The sequence below is a fragment of the Stegodyphus dumicola genome, chromosome X2 (assembly GCF_044657685.1).
Source record: "Stegodyphus dumicola isolate Sdum_Otavi_A_Nest chromosome X2, ASM4465768v1".
Classification (NCBI taxonomy): domain Eukaryota; kingdom Metazoa; phylum Arthropoda; class Arachnida; order Araneae; family Eresidae; genus Stegodyphus; species Stegodyphus dumicola.
In genome coordinates this window covers 9,853,007-9,877,788 of record NC_140781.1, presented here as the reverse complement: position 1 = coordinate 9,877,788, position 24,782 = coordinate 9,853,007, and the positions used below count along the sequence as shown (strand labels likewise).

General features: G+C 31.5%; 1 protein-coding gene across 1 annotated transcript in view; it reads left to right on the top strand.

Moving 5' to 3' along the window:
• LOC118184725 (uncharacterized) overlaps positions 1-13,409 on the top strand; it is a 69,181-nt gene extending 55,772 nt beyond the window's left edge. The window contains exons 2-3 of the mRNA XM_085810127.1: positions 5,438-5,657; positions 11,471-13,409. Coding sequence (XP_085666253.1) covers positions 5,438-5,657; positions 11,471-13,040 — 1,790 coding nt within the window. The 3' untranslated portion in view covers positions 13,041-13,409. The remainder of the gene's footprint in view (positions 1-5,437; positions 5,658-11,470) is intronic.
• Positions 13,410-24,782: the final 11,373 nt, after the last annotated feature.

Genomic DNA, 24,782 nt, shown 5'->3' with positions numbered 1-24,782 from the left:
ATATATTTTTTCTTTTCTTGATTCTTTTTTGTATGGCAGGAGTCTTTCGATTTCAAGTACCCTGGGAACTGATTATAACATACTTGAGAAGTTTTTGCCTTATACATCTAATTTACTTTCCTATTTCTAATCACATAAACTTGGGTTCTCCGACCTTAACAAATTTTACGAGTTTTTTAAACTGTTTAAATTTATTGTTTAGTATATTGACAAGACAGATATTAAAAGCTGGTTCTGTTCTTTTTATGAATACCTACCATTTAATCAGCCCAAATCTTGTTTACAGTGCGTTAAAAATATCGTACATAGAAATTCAAATTAAATTAATCAGTATGGTTGAGGTACAGATGAATCCTGTTAGCTTTTAGTGCAATGGAACAGAAAATTTGGCAATTAATTATTAAGAAAACATTCTAATATTCCAAAGCTTTCATGGATATTTGCGATTTATTTAAAAATGTGAAATACTGATAAGCACGAATCACCTTTCAGAGAATGAGACATTACTTTAAAAGCAAATAGTTTATTTAACTTAGTCCTGATTAATTTTGTGTAAAGCACTGATTACGAATGTTTAGCTCCGTTTACTTTCCCCTAGATTAAAAATAAATATTATTGGTATCTCAAGAGCCTTACAGTAGGAAGTGCTAGAAAATTCTGCTAAGTATGTAAAGTATTTTCGTCCTGATTGTCGTGTCCCTTAGAGATGTAAATGAAAACACATCCAGCTAGCAAGTGAAAGGTCTCGAAGTGTAATCCTGGCTAAGGCATTTTCCATGTTTTCTGCAACGATAAGTACCTAATGACTCTACAGAGGGTGAAAATATCATGGTTATTTGCCCTGTTCATTAGTTCTGTAATGCTGTTTCCACGTTTTGAAAAAAAAAAAAAAAAAAAAAAAAAAAAAAATACAAGAACCAGCAAAATATTCAAATAGTTGACAACGTTATATTTTAAAAGAAATAGATAGAATTTTACAGAGAAAACCCATAAACTTAAGTTTCGAAACATTTTATAGTTTGCTTGTGTTTAGGATATTCATCTGAAAGTTTCTTTACGTCTTTTGCTAAAATCTAATGTGCATCCATTTGATTAATAAATCTACTTAAAATTATTTTTCATTAAGGGAATAATGCTTAATCATAAAAATTACTATGCTTCATTTGCACTTGAACTCTTTTTGCGATGCCATTTATCTGATTTTAAGATTGTTAAGTGTTTTCATCATTAGAAACATCTTTTCATTTTTCTCCTTTCATCCTGTAACTTAAACTATCTGGACACTCTTTAAATGTCGGTTTGTATAATCTCGTGGTGTGTTGAGAGATTTAGTCCTCTCCTATCGGGTGTGAAGCGGCCAGGTTTTGGAAAGGTCACTTTTAGTTCCCCTTATAGAATGTTTCTTACAAACCCCCTTGTCCCACCATATAATAAGTTGAGCCAAAAGGTTAAGGCTTGTAGTCGATCATCGAGCATCCAGAGCTCTTTTACAATATTATTTATAATTATTATCCCCGTAACCTGACAAGTACTGCTATCACGGGAGTCTTAAGATCTTTAATTTATTTATTATCAGTGCGACTTAGAATATGGAATGGTCTGAAAAATGTTCCCTTTGGACATGATAAACAGCTTTCCATTTCAATCAACCATTTAAAACTAGAAAGAAGGAAAAAAAAACTTAGCAGAATTTATTTTCTTTCCATTGGGAAAAAATTCCTTGAAAACATCTACGAGAAACTAAGGTTTCTTTTTTGCTTAATTTAAAATTTTACGTTAGCATGTTCTTTTTCATTGAGCATGTTCTCATTAATTTCAACTTCCGAATATTAAAATTAGGGGTCAAATAACTTCTAGAACCGTCACGAACCTTTAATAAATAAACTTTTGAATTTTCCTAATTAAAATGATGTGAAAGTACCTATTTATATATTTCCTGGTATTTTAATATTAAATTAGTTAAATTCAGTTGCTATTTTGAAGGATGTTCTTTCCCATCGTTTAATGTTATCAAAATTGACTGATGAATGAATTTTAAACTCTCGGTGGACAAACGTGATTACATTAAGTTGCATTTCCTGTAGCAGCAGATATAATTTCTACTGCACGCTGAAACTTCAGAATGATTTTATAAGGTTATTGAAATATTATTATTATTATTGCTTTAGTTTTCCGCATTCGAAAGAGGGAAAATCTGTTGAAACATTTCAGCTGTATTAATCATTTTCACATACTTTAAAGGAAAATTTTTAATATTAGTGAAATTATATACTAGAATGTAATAATGTAGTTAAGAGAGTAACTACTGGAAGTGATAAGAACATCGAAAAATTAATTGTTAGTTTCAATGATCACTCAGATGCAGGAAATGAGAATGGTTGTATGTTGTTTTCTGAATTTTCCATTAAACAAATTTTGAGTTTTCTACGTCAGATTATGGGAGCGAATTATAAAACATTTTAAATAATTGAATACCATAATTTCCAAATTTGAAAGATAATTGGGAGGGATAGAGCGAGCTGTAGGTTTTTATTAGCTAACTATTTAAATGTATGAATAAATTATAAGAACTGCAAAATAAATAAATGAATGAAAATAAAAATTGTTTCAATAAAACATATTTCAGGAAATTAAATTTATCATTTAAAATATTATTATGCATTAAGTTCATATATGTTTAAAAGCTTATACATACAAAGATGCAAATTTCTTATTTCCTTTTTAGTTTTGGCATTTTTTGCTTCCTTTTCTTGCAGATTTTTCTGGTTTTTGCATATGGCTTATTCCAAATTGAATATGGAATGAATTTTAAACATATTATTTATTTTAATTTATTTGGCATTATATATATATAATATAAAAAATTATAAAGTTATACTTTATATTCAGTTCCTGAAGCTCAGGGTAAAAGTAATATATTCTTTATAAAGTGCCTGCAACAAAAAATGCAAATTAAGTTACAGTACATAATAAAAATAAGAACAAGTAGCTATTTTAAATCAAATGATAGATGTGCATAATCAAGAATATAACAAATGATTAATAAGATACCTTATCTGCTTGCACACCTAGAAAATAATTTTAATTATTGAGTTAATCAGTGTGCATAGTTAGGCAACATTTCTTGTTCACATTTTCTTGGCTAAGTATCTAGTATTAATTAACTGCCATTTCAGTTAAGGATAAAACCCACCTAAAGTATTAAGAATATATACCTTTTAGTTAACATCGTAAATTGAGAAGTATAGGCTTGACGTTTAATAAACACTTTTACCAGTTTGAAGGCTTTAAGCAATGCATTCTTAACATCTCCAGGTTTATATATTTCCCAGCGAACTGGTTCTACCAAATTTTTTGCTGCGTACTAAAATCAATACTTTGATTGAGCTCTTAATATTTTAGTCGCAGCGATGACTTTATGGAACTTAAACTGATTGTATCTGAAATTTTTCCAGTAATAAAATGCTGAACCTAGCTTATCGCAGAAAACTGCAGGCTTTACGTTCTTTCATATTCATTCGAAAAGAATGCAGAGACCTCCCAAAGGATTTATAAAGTCGTCTTTGTTTCTTTTATTCTTCTTCGGATGGAGATAGAATGCGTTTTTTTAAAAAACTATAAATAAAAAACTGTACAAGCAATGTTTGGATAACTCTTTTTCATTAGATCATTGGATAAAATTAGGTAAATAATCTGCCTAATTCGTTAAGTAGACTTATCTGTTGTCAAAATATTCGCGCATTTCGGGGGGGGGATATTTCTATTCCATATTTTCCTTGATCGTCTATAAGTATTCGTGCAGAATCAGAACCTATGATATAGTAGTTAAATTCGTTGTACTGCTTCTTGTTAATAAGTGTAAGATGCAGAAAATGCTAAAGCATTTCTGCTGTATGTAAATATACAGGATGAGCCACTTAAAACCTGAACCACAATTATTTCCAAAATAAAAGACGCTAGTGATATGCCTATTTCTCCTCAAAGTGGAAGTTTAGACAAGGGCTTATTATTTGAGACCATATACGGATTTTAATAATTATTAGATTATGTATTTTTTAACAAGGTTAAATTTTTTTCAAACAAAACAATGCCTACTAACATCAGTAATAAAAAAAAATAAAACTAGAGGAAATCGGAATGTTAATGGCGAATTTTCAAAGCAGTGCAACTAGCTAAGGAACTGTCATAAAACCCAAAAATTGTAAATGCCGACCGTTGTCTGCTCTTTCTTGCGATATGCGGGTACTAAGTTGGGGGAGGGTGTACAGCAACAGCAGTTAGAATATAAATTTTCACTTATTTCACCCTTCATGTGCAGTCACTCGATTTTTTCTATTGTGCTTTCTATGTGTTACATTTTCAGTTTTCCGTAATAGGTTAAGAACGGTTCACAAATAATTGTTGACATGGTTTACGTCTATTGGGATATCTTTCAGTACACACATTACAAGAACAAACAGCATTTTTCGTAAATCCCCTATACACCATGATAATGTCGGCTTTTCCGGTTTTATTCGTAGTAAATGCCTCTTCTAGTACGACTTGCTTCTGTGAACTATCACAAAATACTGACAAGAAAGTCCCAATGCAGGCAGTTTAAGGCAAAGCGAATGTAGACAAATGATATATTGTAAGCAGTTGAATACTGTAGAAAGTAACTATGCAGTTAAATGGAACTGTCGGTATTTTACAGTTGTGATATAAACAACTTGCACTAGAACCCTGAAAAAAATACCAGTGACATTCTAATTTCCTTTAGTTTTATTTTATTGACGTCAATAGGCAATGTTTCATTTAAAATATTGTAAATTTGTTCAAAAATCATAACCTAGTAATCATTAAAACCCGTGTACGGGGATCAAATTATAAGCCATTGTCTAAATGCCTGTTGTATGAAATCAGTACATCAATAGCATCTTTTATTTTAGAAATAATTATAGTGGGAACTTTAGGTGATTCACTCTGTATATGGTAGTCGATACTTGATAACTGGAAGTCAGAAAATATCTCTGGAAGAAATATTAGCAGAGTGTTCTTGAAATTTTAATTGATTATTTTTTAAAGTAAATATATTTGTCCCTATTATTCAATTAATTGTTGAGGTTCTGCATATAAGATTGCAGATTTTCCTTTAATAATAATTAAAAACCATTTCTTCCATCCACGCGTAAATTTAAATTATGCTGAGTTAATTTCTTTGTACTACATTTACAATATTTTTTTTAAAAATTAATTATGATGTTACGGTATCATTACATAAATTTAGGCATGTTATATAGATGCTACGTATTATATAAATCAGACGCAGATAAATGAGATACCGTTAAAATTTATTTGGCCTTTTTTTATTAGAAAGAGAAAATCCTCTTTATTTTGCTTTAAAAGTAATGCTATACTTTTGTTCAATCACTTTTGTGAAAAAAAATTTTTTTTTCAGAGTCGCAAGTGGTATCCACCAGTAGCAATGGACTAGTGGCAAGCATCAATTCTGGAGGTCTTCAAGGGAATGTAGAGTTTCTAGATGACCCCAAAGGAACTGCTATTAGAGTGTTTTTAAGAGGTGGCACCTATGGAGAAAAATTTCGCTGGAAAATTCATGAATTTCCAGCTGTTCCAGGAACTGAAAATCCTTGTAGTGATGAAAAGATAGGTAGAATGTACGTATGTATTACTGAAATACGTTAAGAAACCTAAAATAGTAATAATTGAAAATGAAATCCCTGTTCAGTTGTAAGGATGCCACATTATATATTAAACCATTACTTATCATTTTATAACTTTTCACAGATCTTAGGAACATAAAAGCTATTTTGGTAACATACAAAACTTTCACCCTATAATTTTTACTAATATATTTTAGATTAAAAGAAACTCATTGTAAACAGTTTCAATGAGAAAATGAACCCACATAGATAAGTAGAACGGCAACGTCGTAACGATGTTGCGCCAAACTGGTCGCGAGTCATGTTGCAAAAACGTTGCAATATATCGTCTTTAAGACGCCCAGGTGTCCGCGAAACTCCAATGTTTTGCAACCGTTGCAAAGACGTCTTTATTACATCTTTGCAGATGAGGTTTTGTTGCATAGACGCCGTTATTGCATCTTTCGCAGGTGATATTTTGATTGTGAAAGCATCGTATCACGACGTCTTAACTACGCCTAAATGTTCGCAAAATTCCACCTTTTTGCAACAGTTGTGAAAATGTCGTTATTATGTCCTTGTGTTACATATTGATTTATTCAGAAAAATAAGCTTAAAAATTAATATATTTTAATTCTTTTTTAAAGTTTTGTATTCCTTGTATTTTTCTAAAGTTTAAATATTTTATCATTTCTTGAAAACCAGAAGATAATACAATTTTTTCTCTTTAGACGAAATATGCATAATTAATAATAGCCTTAATTATTTTCAGTACTTTAAACTATATTTTTAAATAACTTAAATTCTAAGTTACGATTATTTAAGATTTCATCATTTTTTTTAAGTGAGAGTAATTATGAAAATGGTTATTATAAATATATAACATTAATAGTAGGTTTTAAGTAAATAAAACTCAATCAGACATAAAAAAAAGTAAAGATATATACGGGGGTAAAAAAAAATCGTTTCTGATAACAGCATTATCACATGTATTTCTGTTAAATCTCAGAAACATTGAAAATTGTCCCTGTCATGATAAATTAGGAAGCGGTTCTTTAGGTAACATAATCAGTATTTTACCTGAACTCAAGTATAAATTTATTCGCGTTTCACAGTAAAAAATATAACCATTAACATCTATATCTCCAAGATATGCAAATGAAAGACTGTATAAAGTAGTTAATAAATGTGATCAAAAATATTTCATACAAAATATACTTAAATCTAATAACCAAAAAAAAAAAAAAAAAAACTTCCCATATCCATATATAAAATGAAATAATAACCTAATAAACAACATACATGACAGCACTATTTAAGAAAAAACATGAACTAGCAGTGTTGGAAAGTATAAATAGCAGAAGAATAGTAACAAAATTAAAATTAAAATAATTATGGATTGCAGTATTTATTAGTAATGCTGATGTTTCTTAACATTATTTCTTTCGATCATATATTAATGTATTTACTTATTTTTAGTTTCTACATTTTATAATAGTGGTAGGTTACAATGATTATTTCATGCACTTTTTATAATCAATAACTTTCCTTTTGTTACTGTACAGAAATAATTTAAATAATATAGTATACGATAGTAAGCTAAGTACGTTAAAGTAAGCTCTTCGTTAAATAGCACACGATGAAACGTTTTGTTTCTATTTATTATGAATTTCTTTGTTATCACAAGCACATAAAAAGTAAGCTAAGAAAATAGAATATACTTAAATTTAATAAAACGTAAAACCTAATTTCCAACATTCATTTATTGAGATAATCTAATGAACATACATAACGGCAATATTTAAAGAAAAACGCGAATTACACAGTGTTTGGAAGAATAGATACCAAACGAAAAGAAATAAAACTGAAATTTGCAATCAATAAAAAGTATTTAGTGTTTTTAAATATTACACGATTAAATATCACATAATTATAGATTAGAATATTTCATAGAAATGCTAATGTTTCCCTAACACTACTTTTTTCGATCATACATTTCATACACTGTTTAAAATCATTAACCTTTTAACCTTTTCTGCATACTATACAAAAGACAACATAGTATAGAATGTGTATTATTATTAATTTTAATGTATTACTTCTTGCTATTACATATATCTAATTCATCTTCAGCAGTCATATTAAGTACTGGCACCAGTCCAATAATTTCTTTGTACTTTGAAAATAATGCTTGAATTGTTGTTGCTTCTGTATTGATTGTATTTTCAGCAAAACCAGAAAGTGCCTTACCGTTGTATGTTATTATTAGTTTTATATGAATTAATTCTGAGAACCAACCTTTCAATATGAACACAATAATAGATTAATATGAATGATATACGATAAGCACTTAGGACGTTATAACCGAAGCGCAAAGCTAGTCAGGGTATCCAAATATTGCACCGCTGGAACCACAGAGATTGGAGAAAACCACCATATAGCTTCTTAATCACTGGAAACACATAAAACACCAAAACACAACACTATTTCACGAACACTATATTCACAATTACCATTGTAGCATTTCTTGTAGAGCAGATATTCACAAACAAAATAAGCAAAACCTCACATTCTCACGATCATTTTTCCTCAGTTCAGAAGAGAAAACAGGAGCTCACAGCAATGGAACTTCAGTGGCTGAAGGCAGCTGAAGTAAGTAGATAGGGACAGAACAATGAGAAGATTCACAATGCGTTCTTTGATTGACAGTACATTACATTTGCTTTTAATACAAGCACTATTATTTATATCAGTCATTGCTTGATTCAATTTCAAACATGAAGTCAGTCCTTACAGGTGGCATGTTTACCAAATTACATGAAAGAACTGCTGGAATCTCAAGTAACTACGTAGTTAACAACTTCGAATTTCGCAGCTAGCCAAAGCGCGCCAAACCTCGAATTGTTCGTTTATATAAGCATCCAGTAAATAACGTACGTGGAATGTCATCGGTTGAAGAGCAATGCAATGTAACTTTCAGCGAATTATACGACTGCATTAAACCTTTCAATGATTCTTCTGATAATTTAATAGAATCTTTTTTAAATGGTCTAGAAGAATTATTTCAACAGAATAGAATTACGAACAATTTTCACAAGATTATATTTACAAAAAATATTTATCGAGCTTGCTAAAATATGTAATGCTAATGTTGCCAAATCTCGAGTGTACCGTATAGGATTAAACCATGCATTTTTGAATGCTTGGTTTAATCCTATTCGGTGGAGATGGACAAAAACGTAAAAACATAACAGAGTTCATCAAAACTTATATAGGTAATGAATTTCGTATTTTTGTTCACAGTTTCTCTAATTTTCATGTCAACATTTAGTAGTAATTTATCAAATCCATTAATTTTGTTGTTTTCCATGAAAAGTGTTAATATTTCTTTGTCTTTTTCCATTAATTTTTCCGTTCTGCTTCTCCTGACTGTCGGTGAGTTTTCCGTCATATATATTGGACAGCGTTAAATATGTATGGGTATGAATCGTCTTTTAACATTGGACGTTTTCTCGGAATTCTTAAAATCGCCTCATTTTTATCCGTGAATACATCTTCGCGCACAATCATATTTTCGCGAAAATTGTACTTTTTGCACTACATGCGGTAAAATGTTTCATATTATGCCACCATATTAATTCAAATAAATTCCTCCTTAATTCAAAAATAAAGTCACATTTCGGTAGCGAAATAATTGCTAACATGTTAATTGCATTGATTTCGGAAATATGGATTTTTAAAATATATAAAATGCATAACTTAATAACTTACTTTATAGATTAGTTTCATTTTAAATATTTTGCTATAATATTTATAAAAAATATTTTAAGCATTATTTATTTTAACAAAATTTTAAACAATTATTTCATACGTATCTTTAGTACTAATAAAATTTAATAAATCAGAAGTATTTATATTAAATTTATATTTCATTAGATGAATCTACCTTCGATTAATATATTTAGTATGAATAATTCGATTAATATATTTAGTATGAATACTTTGCAATGTTTCATTACTTTATGAAGTAAAGTAATGAAACATTGCAAAGTAAATCTTATACGGACTTCAGATTCTTGAAAGGGCAGATTTAGTCTCTTTTCATTCTAAAAGTAACGCTGATGAACTATGAAAAAGATGCTGTTTCAGCGACGTCGACAAATTGCCAAAATCCAACGGCAAATATTTTGCGTCTTCGCTACGTTGTAAAGACGTCGTAAAAGTTACCACGACCACTTTGCAACATCTTTGCAACGTCGTGTGCTACTTGGGTAAAATATTCTTTGTCTATTTTTTATAATTTGTGATTCTAAGTAAGTTGAAAATAATTTAGTCCATGTTTGCTACTCATGTTCAAACTGATAATTACTGCAAACTGCCCTTGTAACACAGTCTCGCGTTGCATCTATAAAATTAAAACAAATTTTCTTAATTATTTGAATCATATATGAATATAGTTCTTCATTTGTGTGTCAACATTTCAAGATTCCCTTCCTGAAACGTACAAAAAATGTAAAGGTAGGTGGATAGGAACGAAATAAGCAGATTTTGCAGTGCAATGTGTGTGCCGAAATAACGCGCTGAAGTAGTACAGGGCGTTGTTTCGCAGCAGGTAAGAGCATTCTGCTGACGTAAATTATTAATCGCCATGCGAATTTCAAGCGGTATATATTGCTATCATGCGAAAGGGTCATAAACATAATATCATGAACTCTCTGATATACGTTTAATCTATAAGATTGTGGTTAAAATGGAGCAGCTACTCAAAGGAGGTACATAGAACGATTCCCGAGTTGCGAAGTTACAGACTTCGAAATCTTTTTCTAACTTGAAATGCAGTATGCACTTAATTCATTTTACGAGATATCTGAAGCCAGTTTGATAAACAACAATACAATACTTTACAAAACGAGATATTAAAAGAAAATTCTGTCTGATTTTAAAACTGCTTCTGAACTAAAGTCTGAGCTTTAAGGAATAAGATTCACGCAGACACATATGAATACTTTTGATGTTTTGTTGCTCTTTCGATAATTTTATACTTAGCCCTGTGTAACATTTGGTATGTTTTGTAATCATTCATATAGTGACCAAACTCTTAGAAGACGTTAAATGAATTGTCGCTAAGTCTAAAATAACAAATGAAACTTGAGAAGGTTGTTTATGACCCTTTATTTAAAACTAGGAAGAACAGAAGGCACTACTGGTGCTTACAAGCTCCACCAGCATTTATGGCGAGATAAATTAAATGAATAATCAAATACGAATTTAAATTCAAGTAAGCGGCTAACCGAAGGCTATACAGATTACTTTAACGCGAAGTTGGCTCACTTGTCTAACTGGCGTGTAGATTCATTATAGGCAATTATCATGCAAAGCCCAAGACTACAAATCTTATCTGAACTAGCAAGCCCTAGTGATGTGGCCTCGGAAGCAAAATACGCTCTGTCTTACAATCTAAAAATCTCACTAACTAATTTGCATTCTGAAGGTAAAACAGAAGGAAGAAGTGATAGTAAATATCTAACACGTAAAATAATTGGTTAATTACTATAAAGGAGCCTTACACCTTTCACGTATTTACATGATTATGGAATTTCCATTTTAAGCAAATACATATAGTTTAGTACAGCAATAAACTGATTTATATGAATGATCTTTAAATGAATAACAGTTAGAATACGAAAGTTAAGAATACGAAACATGATTTATTAGTTAAAAACCCAGAATGTATTGAAATCTTTGTACAGCAGTGTATGTTCGATGTAAAAATGTCTTTTCTCTTATTGTTTTTACCCCAAACTGACCAACTATTGATATATTTTTAGGTATGTGGACTTCACAGAAACCCATGGACCTGTTACTGCGGGACAAGATATGGTTCTGCTTTCAAATTTAAAACTGATTGGAAACGCTTCAATATTAGGAAGAACCCTTGTCTTACGCAGTCCTGAAACTGGCAGGCTCTCGTGTGCTGTTATTCAGCCCACTTCAAGAATACGAACCTATCAAGCAAAAATTTCCACACCACTGGGTGGAGTAGTAATTGTAAGACAAAGTGGATTTGGAACTGGTATTTTATCTCAATTGTGGTATGTCAACGGTACACGTCGAGATTCCATTCATCGATGGGCTATACTACAAACCGTATCTAGTCCGGCGGAATCACCTACAGCTATTTATCAGAATGAAATCACACGCTGTGCTAACCTTCAAGCTACGCCCTTCTTTCACATCTCAGAAACTGTTGGATATGCCGCTGTAGGAAGAGAGCCTAATGCAATTACAGGTCGCACGTACCACACGGTTGTGTCAGCACCAGTTTTAGAACGTGTTCAGAATAATTTGTACATTGTCATTTATTCTGATATTGACCCATCTGAGCCTTTAGCATGTGGTCGTTTAACAGCAGTGGAACCGAGACAAGCTATGGCTAAGTTTGATTCCGAAGTTGCTGGAGAAATATCCTTTCGTCAGGAGTCAGCTTTTGATCCCACTCTCGTGACCATTAATTTGAGTGATCTTAACAGGAAAGCGTATAGTTATGGAATAGATGAGTTGCCCTTGATTTTCAGAGGTGATAAGACGGAAGTCTGCCCAAATGTTAAAACTACTATTTATAATCCATTAAAAAAATCTCCTGATGCTGTTCCTGAACCAAGCAAAGGCAGCGCTGATCAATATGCAGTAGGAGATCTGAGTGGGAAGTATGGACCATTGAATAATCGCGAGAAACATTTTCAACAAGTTTATGATTCTCAGCTGTCATTGTTCGGAGTGAATAGCATTGTTGGTAGAGCAGTTGTAATTTATTATCCCGACGGACGACCTCTAGCTTGCGCTAATGTTGAATTATCAGGCAGACGAGTAGTTACAGCATTTGCTACATTCGATTTCCCATTGCAAGGGCAACTCATTTTGCGTCAAGATCGAGATGACCCTTCTGCGGATACTTCAGTATATTTAGAATTATCTTATCCATCTGGCGCATCTCATACGAAAACTTACCATCATCCATGGCATGTAAATGAAAGAGCTATTCCAACTGGTCAGAGATTTAGTTTGAGTGGAATAGACTGTCTTCAAGCAGGATCAGTATTTAACCCTTATAATGTCAGCGTCGATGGTTATTATTTCAGCCACTGCTCTGGAGTGGCATCACAGAGGTGTCAAATAGGAGATTTTTCAGGGAAACTAGGTTATTTGGATATTCCTCCTTTTGGGGTCCAAGGTAATAAGCAACAAATAGCTCGATATTATTTTACAGACCCATCGTTACCTTTGGCAGGTCCAACTAGTGTTATAGGAAGATCTGTAGTAATAAATGAACCAGATTTTGGAGAAGGACGTCTAGCATGTGCTAATATCTTTGAGCATTACAGTGATTATGGAAAATAACTGAGAAAATTACATGCTCATCATAGAATCTAAATGGTTTAGCCTCTGGTCTTGAAAAACAGTGTTCTAACACTATTTAAATCCACAAAAACCATGACCAAGAAACTTGTAACTCATCATGCATGATAGAGGTTTCATTCTAGATCATACAGAAACGGAAGATCATGAACCACATTCATTGTAATATAACGGCTAGAATTAAGAATTCTCTATGAGAATTCTTGGGGTATTTCTCTCAGGAGGACAAAATGAACAGATGGCAGTTTCTTCATTTGTTCTAGGTGCTATGTCTGTGTGAAACTTGTAATTTTCATCTGAGAAAGGATTTTGTATAAATATATAAAAAATGAATTTTTAATCTCGTTTAAATTTTTTGTCTTATTGGAAAAGTTAGTTTTCTCACCAGTGACACTAACAATTACACATGTACAGTAGTTTAAGTAACTCTAGATGAAGTTTTTCATGTTTTGGTTCAACATTTCACTCAAGAATAAAATTTAATTGTTATACCGGAATAAACTAACAAATATGTTACAATTGTTAACTTGCTATTGGATGTCACATACAAGTGCGTTTTATAGGGTTTTTGTATACCTAACTTTCGATTATTTCTTCATAATCTACAATTTTAATTTTGAAATGAGACTGAATATTTGAAATTCGTCAAATAATTTATGAATACTTTGAAACTCCTGAATTATTAAATATGCTTCCAAATTCAATACCTATAGTATGTAAATATATCAAATAATAACTAAATTTAAAATAACTATTATAACTTAAAGTAGCTACAGATAACTTAAAATAGTAGTTTTACTTGTAACGATAAATATTATAATCAATAATAAAGAGTACTTTCAAGCAGTAAAATCAGGCTAAAATTGAAGCCCCTAATTTGCATAGCTTTACATAAAATTCTCCATTTCAAAGGCAACTAAGTAGGAAAGGTGGAAGCAAAATATTTAAGATAGATAACATTTTTACATTTAAGTTATTCTTAAGTATAAACTATAACTTTCTTCCTAGCTTTTAAGTAGCCGGAAGAATTTCACTGCATGGTTATATGTTGATATTCGGAACTCATAAGTTTACAATATTTAACACACTTCATCAATCTTATATTTAAAAAGTTACCAAGAAAGTAATATAAGTAGGCAAACGTTTTTTGCTTGAAGACTTGAAGCTTACATTTCAACGAACGTTTGACAGAACAATATAGTGCTGAATCAGAAATTATTTACGAAATTGTTTTAGTAATGTATTGTTCTGTAGAATTTTTCCCACTTGGCATTGCGCATCTGAGTGGAATGGACAAAATATTAAACGAAGTAAATAATAATAAAATTTTAGACGTTTTGTCTAAAGTATCGAAGAAACAACTGATACTACGATTTAGTATTGAATCGTAAGATAAAATTAATTCCTGTGTCAGATTCTGCAGTACATTACTTAAAATGGCAAAGAAGCCTAGGATCCCAAGGAAACTGAAAATTTCTAATTAAGACGAAAGCAAGTTTCGAAACTCTCTATCTTGAAAGAAAATGAAGTTGAACACGGAAATTCTCACCTTATCTGATTAATAAGAAAATTAACAAAAATCTTATTTAACCTGTCTTAAAGATCAATCTTACATGACTTTTAAACTTTAACCTGTCTTAACTGATCTGTCTTACCTTTAACTTTTAACCCCTTTTATATGACTACTGTAGGATTCATGATTGAGAGAGACTGGAGCAGGTGAGGCAGTGAGAAGAGATACTACCAGTTTTGATGGTGAAGTTGAGGCCATATCTATTGCTCCGAATCAGTTAAGAGATCGGAAAAGTAATTTCCTTCGGGCTGTTATTTTGTTCGATAGCAAAGACGCTTTGCAGGCTATCCCCAACAATAAATTTTGTGCTTCCGAACGAATTTACGAATGTAGTAAGATTCTCAACGCTCTGACTGACTCAAATGTCTTGCAGTGAATTTCTGCTCATTGTGGCACCAAGGGAAATGAAAGAGCCGATTTCCTGGCAAAGAAAGGAACGACTATTCTACAAACCAATAATAACCCTATGATTTTTAATTCTGCAAAATTCCTAATTATATCAGAATTTAAGAGGAGGTTTGCTTGATACCTTTCAAATGAAGCTAAGGGAAAGGTCTGGGAGTGTCTCACTAGTTCAAAGCCAGTTTTTTCAAATTTTCTTTGCTCTGTAGCAACTATTCTACAAAACATTCATAACCATATGACTGCAACCATTAATTCATAACCATTAATTCTGAAAAACTCCTAATTAAATTAGAATTTAAGAGGAGGTTTGCCTGCTACCTATCAAATTAAGCTAAGAGAAAGGCCTGGGACTGTCTCAGTAGTTCAAAGCCAGTTTATTCGGGATTTTCCTTGTCCTGTAGCAGTAGCGTTATTTCAACTTTTGACTGAGCACAATTGTCTGAATGATGATCTTTTTAAAATTCGACTTAAGGACTCTTCTGTCTGTACTCTTTGTAACTCTAGACAGTCTATGGATAAGGAGCATACTGACGAATGCACTGCGTTGTTACCTTTTAATTCTATTGTTCTTAAGTTTTGGGAAGCAAGATCAAGACTAACGGCTTAGTGGTCAAATGTCTGGCATTTGTATAAATAAAATATGACTGCTGTAAACAACAGATGTTTACAAATTAAATACATTTACATATTAAGAGAGTAAAGTGCACTTTATAAAAGCTAGAAGCAGAAAAACACGACGCAATGTTCAAAATTTCATTTTTATAATTGAAATTCTATAAAGCATTTAAAATTAAAATAAAATCAATTATTAACAATGAAGTAATTAATTTTAACACTATTTATTTACACCCTTCTTGAAGAATGAGATAACAGTTTAAGTGTAATCTTTTAGTAATAAGAAACTTGAATAAGAGGTCAATGGCAAGTTTAGAAACTGGGAAGCTCTCGTTTCTAAAATGTCCACTAAAGAGGGAAAATGAATTTTGTACAAGAACACTGTAGATTCACAATTTACTGTTATGACTTCTACTTGAGCAGACGACTGCATATAAATATGTGATATTAATAGAAACTGCTGTTATTATTAAACGTCAATTTTGCACTGATAATTTCAATCTGGAATTCTAACTCTAAAATTATAAATAGATTAAAAAAAACTTAGTTAAAGTTTACGAAAGGAAAAAATAATATAATTGCCTCCTCATTCTAGTTTTTAGAACTCTGTCATTTTCTTTAAAGTTTAGAATTTGATGATCGCTGCTTCTCGATCTGGAGAAAGGCATTTTGCTTCTTTTCATAGTAGTTGGACAACATCGCTTCAAATATCAAATACAGTATTAGATGCATCCATCAATTTTATTCTTTGTGTCCGAACGAAAAAAAAAACGAAGGATAATTTATTTTATCTGAGTAGCTCGGTACTTTCTCTTAAAATCGTCATCCATTCGACTATGCAGAAACTATTGTCGTGTTTGTCAATATGTGTTTCATATTCGCTAACTGCAAGCTTTCAGGGATTAAGGATTTTTCTTCTCCTGCCATCATTACAAAGGAGAAAAATATATCAAAATTGCTCGAGATGCCATTAATGAAGTCGCGTAATACAGTTGCCAAAGTGTGATCAGACTTTTGGACCATGTAAAAGAACTGAAATGAAAGAATGAGAAGAATTGAATGCAAAGGACTGAAATCGGACACTGTGAAAGAATTGACACCCGACGTAACGCGAAAGGAAATGTGTGGGTAATAACAAACGATAAGTATTGAAAGGAAATACATTCTGATACCTAAACAACGTCTGTTTGATTAAGGTTAAGGTTAAAAAGAAATATATTTTGGGTTGTGAAAAAAAGTCGTCAAGCTGTGGAAAGCAGGTTGCTGAGAGAGAAAAATGACCCAAAGAAAGAAAAAGGAGCATTGTTACTCATCTCCTATTTCACAAGCACAAGATCGATATGGGTAGATATCACTTTTCATTTCTGTTGTATTCTTGTCACTCTCTGTTACTTTTCTCCTGAAGCAGCCTGTTTGTTGCAACTGAAAACTTTATTTTACACTATTAAAGTTTACTTCGATGTAACCTGTCTTGACTTGGACACGACGAATTTCTTTCACCATTTCTTTTTTTAACCAATGCCCATTTCTTTTCCTTTGCATAACGACTGGTGGTTTTCCTCTGTACATTTTAGCATACATTGGCAACTGTGTTGGGCGACTGCAATAACGACATCTCCATACGCTTGAGATATTACTTTTTTATTTTTATCGTTATTATTAATACGTAATTAACAATAGTTCTCATGCTAAATAAACCTGAGCAATGCTAAAAAAAATTCTAAATAGGTAGCTGGAACCAGGGTAATGCGCATAAATTTGGAGTACTATGGTTTCGGAGATTAATTAGAAACTTCTTCACCTGCGATAATGAAATTTGTTTTCCTAGCATTTAGCTTTTTTGGTGTGTGCTATTAAAACAACAGTTCTAAAGCCTTATAGGATATATTCGATTCTGTACACATCCTTTCAAGATTCGTCTGGAAAGCAATGGTATGGAATCTTTATCACGAAATTTAAGACTTCCGATCAATTGTGGTTATTGCATTTGCATGCGGTTTTCAATCTAAAATAGCAGCCATTTCCTTTTCTTTCCCCCACCATTTGAATACAAACCTGTCTTCTCTAAAAATAATCTCTATAAAATAATATCTATAATCTTCTATAAAATAATGTTGTCAATATTTTTCCTATTATGGTATATTCAATAGGTTGATTGCAATAGTTGATGTTAGTTGATGTGTTCAACTAAGAATCTGTGAAGGTTTGAAAATTAAACTGACGTGTTATTTTCGATAAGTTATCACAAGTGGGTGACGTTACATTTTCTTTTATCAAAGGATTTGGTTGTGGAATTATTACAACGAAAGATCTTTCAACATCAAATCTCAATATTTCTGGGAAAAAATTTAATTCTTTACATTAATATACATAATGCAGAAAGGTTAGCTGCTATAACGCTGTGATTACGCAGAAAAAATATGTGAAATATAATGATATTTGTCGATGCAGCGCTAATCTGTGATTTTCCAAAATTTCAAAATGCTATCCAAATTAAGACACAATAACACGCCGAATAAATACTAATTCAGAAGTCAAACAACAAAAATCAGCGTTATACCTACAAAATTTTCACAGGACTAGTTTCGATGGTTTTACAGAACCATCATCTTCAGCTGCAAAACCGCAAATGAACAGGATAGGAAATAATGATTAGATAAGATAAGATATTCTTGTCCAGGCTTTCTTATCTTATCTAATCATTATTTCCTATCCTGTTCATTTGCGGTTTTGCAGCTGAAGATGATGGTTCTGTAAAACCATCGAAACTAGTCCTGTGAAAATTTTGTAGGTATAACGCTGATTTTTGTTGTTTGACTTCTGAATTGCTATCCAAATGTTCGATTCTCAGAAAGAAAACGCAAACTAGCAAAGGAACAAGTATACGCGGGGTCTTAAATTCTATTTATCTCTTTTTTATGAGTATAATTTATTAATTATTTATGGTTATAACTTATATTCCTTTTAAGTTTTTTCACGCTTTTACAACATTTTATACGAATACATATATATTAAATTCATTAATGAAGATTAAGTTAATGCAGCTAAGTAGAAATCAAGAAATTTATGCTTGAAAAGGGATGTTAGAATTCAGGAAACACTAAAAATTGTCTTACTGTAGGCAGGTTGTCGCATATTGTGCTCACGTTCGTGCTGTGCATTACACTGAAGAAGCATTGACAGAAATAATGTACTAATTCAGAAGTCAAACAACAAAAATCAGCGTTATACCTACAAAATGATAATAATGATTAGATAAGATAAGAAAGCGTGGACAAGAATAAGAGAGTGGCGCCATCTGTTGGCGAAACCAGAACTAAAACATAATTTCTCTAAAAGCCGAAGGCAAATTTGGATTGGAATTAGGATCGTTAACTAGAACAGAAAGATTTTTATAAATGTGAAATGCCTCTAGAAAATCCAGTTCTCCAATGGAAGATGTTTTTTGAATAATTTTGGCAGCAGAAAAATTGAAAGTGTGATTTTCGGACCAACAATGTTGAGCAACAGAAGACCTCTGTGTTTCCTTTTTTCTAACATATGCCTCATGTTCTCTGACGCGAAATTTTAAGGCTCTCTTAGTTTGGCCAATGTAAATTAAACCACACTGGCAAGGAATCCTATAAATACCCCAGGAATTCATATCCGGAATGGGGTCCTTGAGTATAGAAGTTGGAATTTTATTGATGGGAGAAAAAACAACCCGAAAGTTAAATTTCTGCAAAATATGTGCAACTTTATAGCTAATTGATGGAAAGAAGGGAATGACAACAGAATTTTTATAATCTCCTAAAATAAGAGTGTGGCTTTTAGTGTGTTGAGATGAGAATTTTTTAACTGCTTGATTAATAATGTTGGGTGAAAACTTAACTTCTCACAAACCTGTAAACCCTCGATTCCAAAGATTTTGGCTCCTATCGAAAAAGCTTTCAAGTTCAGTAAAGTTTCAGATTCACAGAAAGAAATGATTAGGCATCTTATCGCTCATAATGTGAAATTCAATAATAAACCTTTGAAACCAAATCTAACTGCGAGAGAAAGAGCTACAATGCGCGAAATTCATTCTAACCCGGATATTATCATTTCAAAGGCCGACAAAGGTGGCCAGATAGTCGTCATGGATAAGAACACTTACATCGATGGTGTCACTAAACTCTTAAACGAAGGACCATATAATCCGATCCCTAAAGATCCTTCACCTTCGGACTTATCCAAAATAAAAACTGCGATCAAATCTTCGCAAATCATTTCAAGCAACTTAAAACATTCGCTTATCCCATCTGTTGCTAATTGTGCCAGATTATATGCTCTTCCCAAAATTCATAAAAATGGTATTCCTTTCCGCCCTATTGTATCAAATTTAGGTACTGCCTCGTATCCTTTAGCTAAATATTTAGTTTCTAGATTTTCCACTCTATTAGACAATAACATTTACACCATAAAAAATTCAATAGAGTTTGTAAAAAAGGTTAAAAACATTTCTCCTAGTAATTTACTCATGGTTTCTTTTGATGTAAAATCATTATTCACCAATGTCCCAGTGGAGGGTGCATTAAGATGTCTAGAAACCAGACTTCGCGAATTTCATTTCTCTTGCATCGAAATTGATGAGCTAATTTCTCTCACTCAACTCTGTTTGAAACAAACACATTTTGTTTTCCAAAATAAATATTACAAGCAAACTGAGGGATTAGCCATGGGAAGTCCCCTCAGTCCCATCCTGGCTGATATCTACATGCATTATTATGAATCAAAATTGTTTGAAACTTTAAACTTCCCGGCATGGTTCCGCTACGTAGACGATACTTTTACCCTGTTTGAAGGTAATAAAGATGATTTAAATAAAGTTCTTTCAACAATGAATTCTATTGATCCTGCTATTCAGCTCAATTTTGAACTTGAGACTTGCAATTCTCTTCCGTTTCTCGACATTCTGGTCACACGTAACACATCCAACTTCAGTACTACAGTTTACCGTAAACCTTCATCGGTTTGCCTTTCACCACACTTTAAATCATGTCATCCGACTAAACAAAAGTTAGCTTCATTTTATTCCTATGTTTTCCGTGCTCTTCAAGTTTGCTCCTCCAAACTAGCCCTTGATGAAGAACTAAATTATTTAAAAGCAATAACTATTGACAGGGGCTTTTCACCCAACATTAAAAAATTAAAAAATTCTCATCTCAACACACTAAAAGCCACACTCTTATTTTAGGAGATTATAAAAATTCTGTTGTCATTCCCTTCTTTCCATCAATTAGCTATAAAGTTGCACATATTTTGCAGAAATTTAACTTTCGGGTTGTTTTTTCTCCCATCAATAAAATTCCAACTTCTATACTCAAGGACCCCATTCCGGATATGAATTCCTGGGGTATTTATAGGATTCCTTGCCAGTGTGGTTTAATTTACATTGGCCAAACTAAGAGAGCCTTAAAATTTCGCGTCAGAGAACATGAGGCATATGTTAGAAAAAAGGAAACACAGAGGTCTTCTGTTGCTCAACATTGTTGGTCCGAAAATCACACTTTCAATTTTTCTGCTGCCAAAATTATTCAAAAAACATCTTCCATTGGAGAACTGGATTTTCTAGAGGCATTTCACATTTATAAAAATCTTTCTGTTCTAGTTAACGATCCTAAATTTCCAATCCAAATTTGCCTTCGGCTTTTAGAGAAATTATGTTTTAGTTCTGGTTTCGCCAACAGATGGCGCCACTCGCTTATTCTTGTCCACGCTTTCTTATCTTATCTAATCATTATTTCCTATCTTGTTCATTTGCGGTTTTGCAGCTGAAGATGATGGTTCGGTAAAACCATCGAAACTAGTCCTGTGAAAATTTTGTAGGTATAACGCTGATTTTTGTTGTTTGACTTCTGAATTAGTATTTATTCGGCGTGTTATTGTGTCTTAATTAGAAATAATGTACTTTACAACTGCCACATTTACGGAAATAAATAAAAGTGCTTGTTTGGGAATTGTAAATAACCGCAATTTGCATACAAAATGCAAATTCAACTTTAAAAAAAGTTTCCTTTTATGTTAACATGCGGAAGTAAGTAATATGCAATTAAATTAAGTTTAAATAGCTATATTTCAGAGTGTACACTAGAAATTTGGTGAAACACTGAGGAAAAGCTTCAATAAAAGGGGGAAATTATTGAAAATGAAGCAATGCACAAAAAATTGCATTAGATTCTGCTTACTTAGAAATGCATAATGTTAAGAAAATGCTAAATCGATGCAAATAGACAAAATATATAGATGTATAAAAGTATAAAATTAAAATTTGACAATGTAGCTCTGCTTTGAAACTTACAAAAATTTCAAAATGCTGTCCGAGCTAGAGGAAATTATTATTAGCTTATTTTAACTTTTACCATTTTAGAATGCATAGAATTAGCTCATTAATTTTCAGAGCAATTTAAAGTTCAAGGTTGAAAGATTTTCTTTGTCAGGGGCATTAAGTAAGTAGTTTGAAAACATTTTGTCAATCTGTAATTTACATGCATCGATACAGAAACTGCACATTAAAAAAAAAGGGGGGGACAGTTTTATATCTCCAGTTCTGCTAGGCCGACTGACGAAATTCAAATTACGTTTTTCATGTCTCGAAAGCGCGACTTAGGATATATATATATATATATATATATATATATAATATTTATATATATAATATTATATATATATATATACATATAATATTTATATATATAATATTATATATATATATATACATATAATATTTATATATAGCATTGTTCTAACATAGGAAACGCCTATAGATATTAAATTTTGTAAAATTTGGTGCGAAATTTACGGAGAAATTCAGAAATTTATCTTGGCGAATTTTTTTCAGTTTGCGCCAAGAATAATTCACTTGGCGAACTTCTTAATGTGGGGCAACCAATTTTCCTTTCCCTTCCATTATGCCGGACCGGAAAAAAAAGGCACCTCGTTCCTACCTTTCTACATTGTGCATGAGCGGGAAAAAAGTCACATCGTTTTTACTTCCAAATAATTTTAGCAAAGTGCCTAAACCACATTTTATGTTTTATCGCTTCCAACAAATATACCAATTTCAAAATGGGCCAATATATATAAATTCACGTATATCTTCGGAAATTTTTAATAAAAAAACTGTAATTTTTTGCAGGTATGTTTAGAAATACATCTACTTTAAGATGATGGTAAAATGTTTACAGATACAAAATGTTTTTTGAAAAATCATAAAAATTATTTAAAAATACGAATTTTAAAAATAAATCATAAAAAATGGGTGAATTTTATTTGGAATGAAACTAAATTTCGAAATGTGAAAGGAAGAATCAAATAAGTTTAATTAAAAAAAGAGATATTAATAAATATATACCAAACTCAATTAACATTGAGGAGCTAAAATTTTGAGAGCAAGTTTTTTAAAAACTACTTGTGCGATTTTTACAAAACTTGGTAATTTGGCGTAATTCGAGTAGTAGAATTTAAATATGGAAAACAAATTGGTATGTTATTTCAGAAAATGTCCGATTTTGTGTCAAAATACCTATATGAGAACTATGCTATACGTAAATCTAATACATATCCTAAGTCGCGCTTTTGAGACATGAAAAACGCAAGTTGAATTTCTTCAATCGGCCCAGTAGAACGGGAGATAAAGAACTGTCCCCCCCCTTTTTTTCGTAGTGTACATGATCTATGTGCAGATTTTCTATATGTGTAAATTAACCAAAGCGACGCTAGCTGGGAAATTAAATCATTACATCTATTCTTAAAAGATGTGTAAGAATAAGAAAGATGTTCTCTATAGTCCCCACAGTCAGCTTCTTAATTTTTATCAGTATAATATTTTATCACATTATTCAAATCAAAATTTGTTCACAGTACTTTATTATTCTGCTTGGCATTAAATATCAAAACTCGTGTAGTCTCGTATACTTTGAAGTCAAATATTATTAATTTGAAAAAGATAACTTAATCTATCTCTAAATCAATTTACATATTTTTAGTCCAAAGAGGCTTTGTTCCTGAGGGACTATTGTTTACGTTTTGTGATTTCGCGTAGAATCACTCTGAATGTCCCTTTCATTTTTCAAACTGTTGCCACCAAATATTATGGCTCTGTATTATATTTGAAGAAATTAAATAATGAAGAATCTGCATAAATGTATGTATGTTTCTCGCTTTATGATAAAACAAGGGTACTACTTCGACTACCTAATTCGGTACAACAATGATGTAATCCTACTTCGAATATGGGAATCTGGAAGCCAAAATTTGAAATTTGGAATTTGTTTTATTACATATTTCATATTTAGTAAAACTTTAACGAATTTTTGATTAACAAACTCAAGGAGCGAGCAATTTTAAAGCGAGCAATGGCAACGTTGTACAGAAAAAAAAACATTTTTATCTCCAGCAAGTGAGATTGTGTATCGAAAATTCTAAAGATATGCTCATTTTAAAATTATTTTGCTATATTGCACTTGAACTGAATTTTATGATTTAAGTGCGAAGAACGTGATATTTAATAAATAAAGGTAACACACAAAATGCTAAACAAAACGCCCCTTTGAACGTAATTTAAAATCTGAAACCTTTCAGATTTTTTTTTTTTTTTTTTTTTTTACCTTTTTTAAACAATGCGTTGAAATAAATAACAGCTCAGATCTTAGAAATTAAAGTTTCATTTCATAGGATGCAGAGGATCATTTAAGCACTACAGCTATCTTCCATGATAAGAAAATTCTTCCTGTTTCATTTATAAAAAGGAAAGATTTCTTCGTGACCTCCAGGGAAAGCAGCGTATTTCATTAGCCACATTAATTTTTGGAAGACCTTTTCAATCATTTACATCCTTTCAATTGAGTCAGAACAATGCCTCTGCATCAGCGACAGCAGAATAATTGAAAATCGCACAGTAGAAGTCTTTGTGAAAAAACACTTTTCAAATTCCAACCTTCAGAATTAGATTTAATTACGCGTTTGTAAAAAATAATAATATATTTTACTTAAGTTAGTAATTAATAATATAATAATTTGAATTTAATTTACGCTAATTTGAAACTTTTAGCTGAGTTTGTAATGCAGATCAGAAATACTTGAGAAAACAATGACTGAGTTACTTTTCGAAA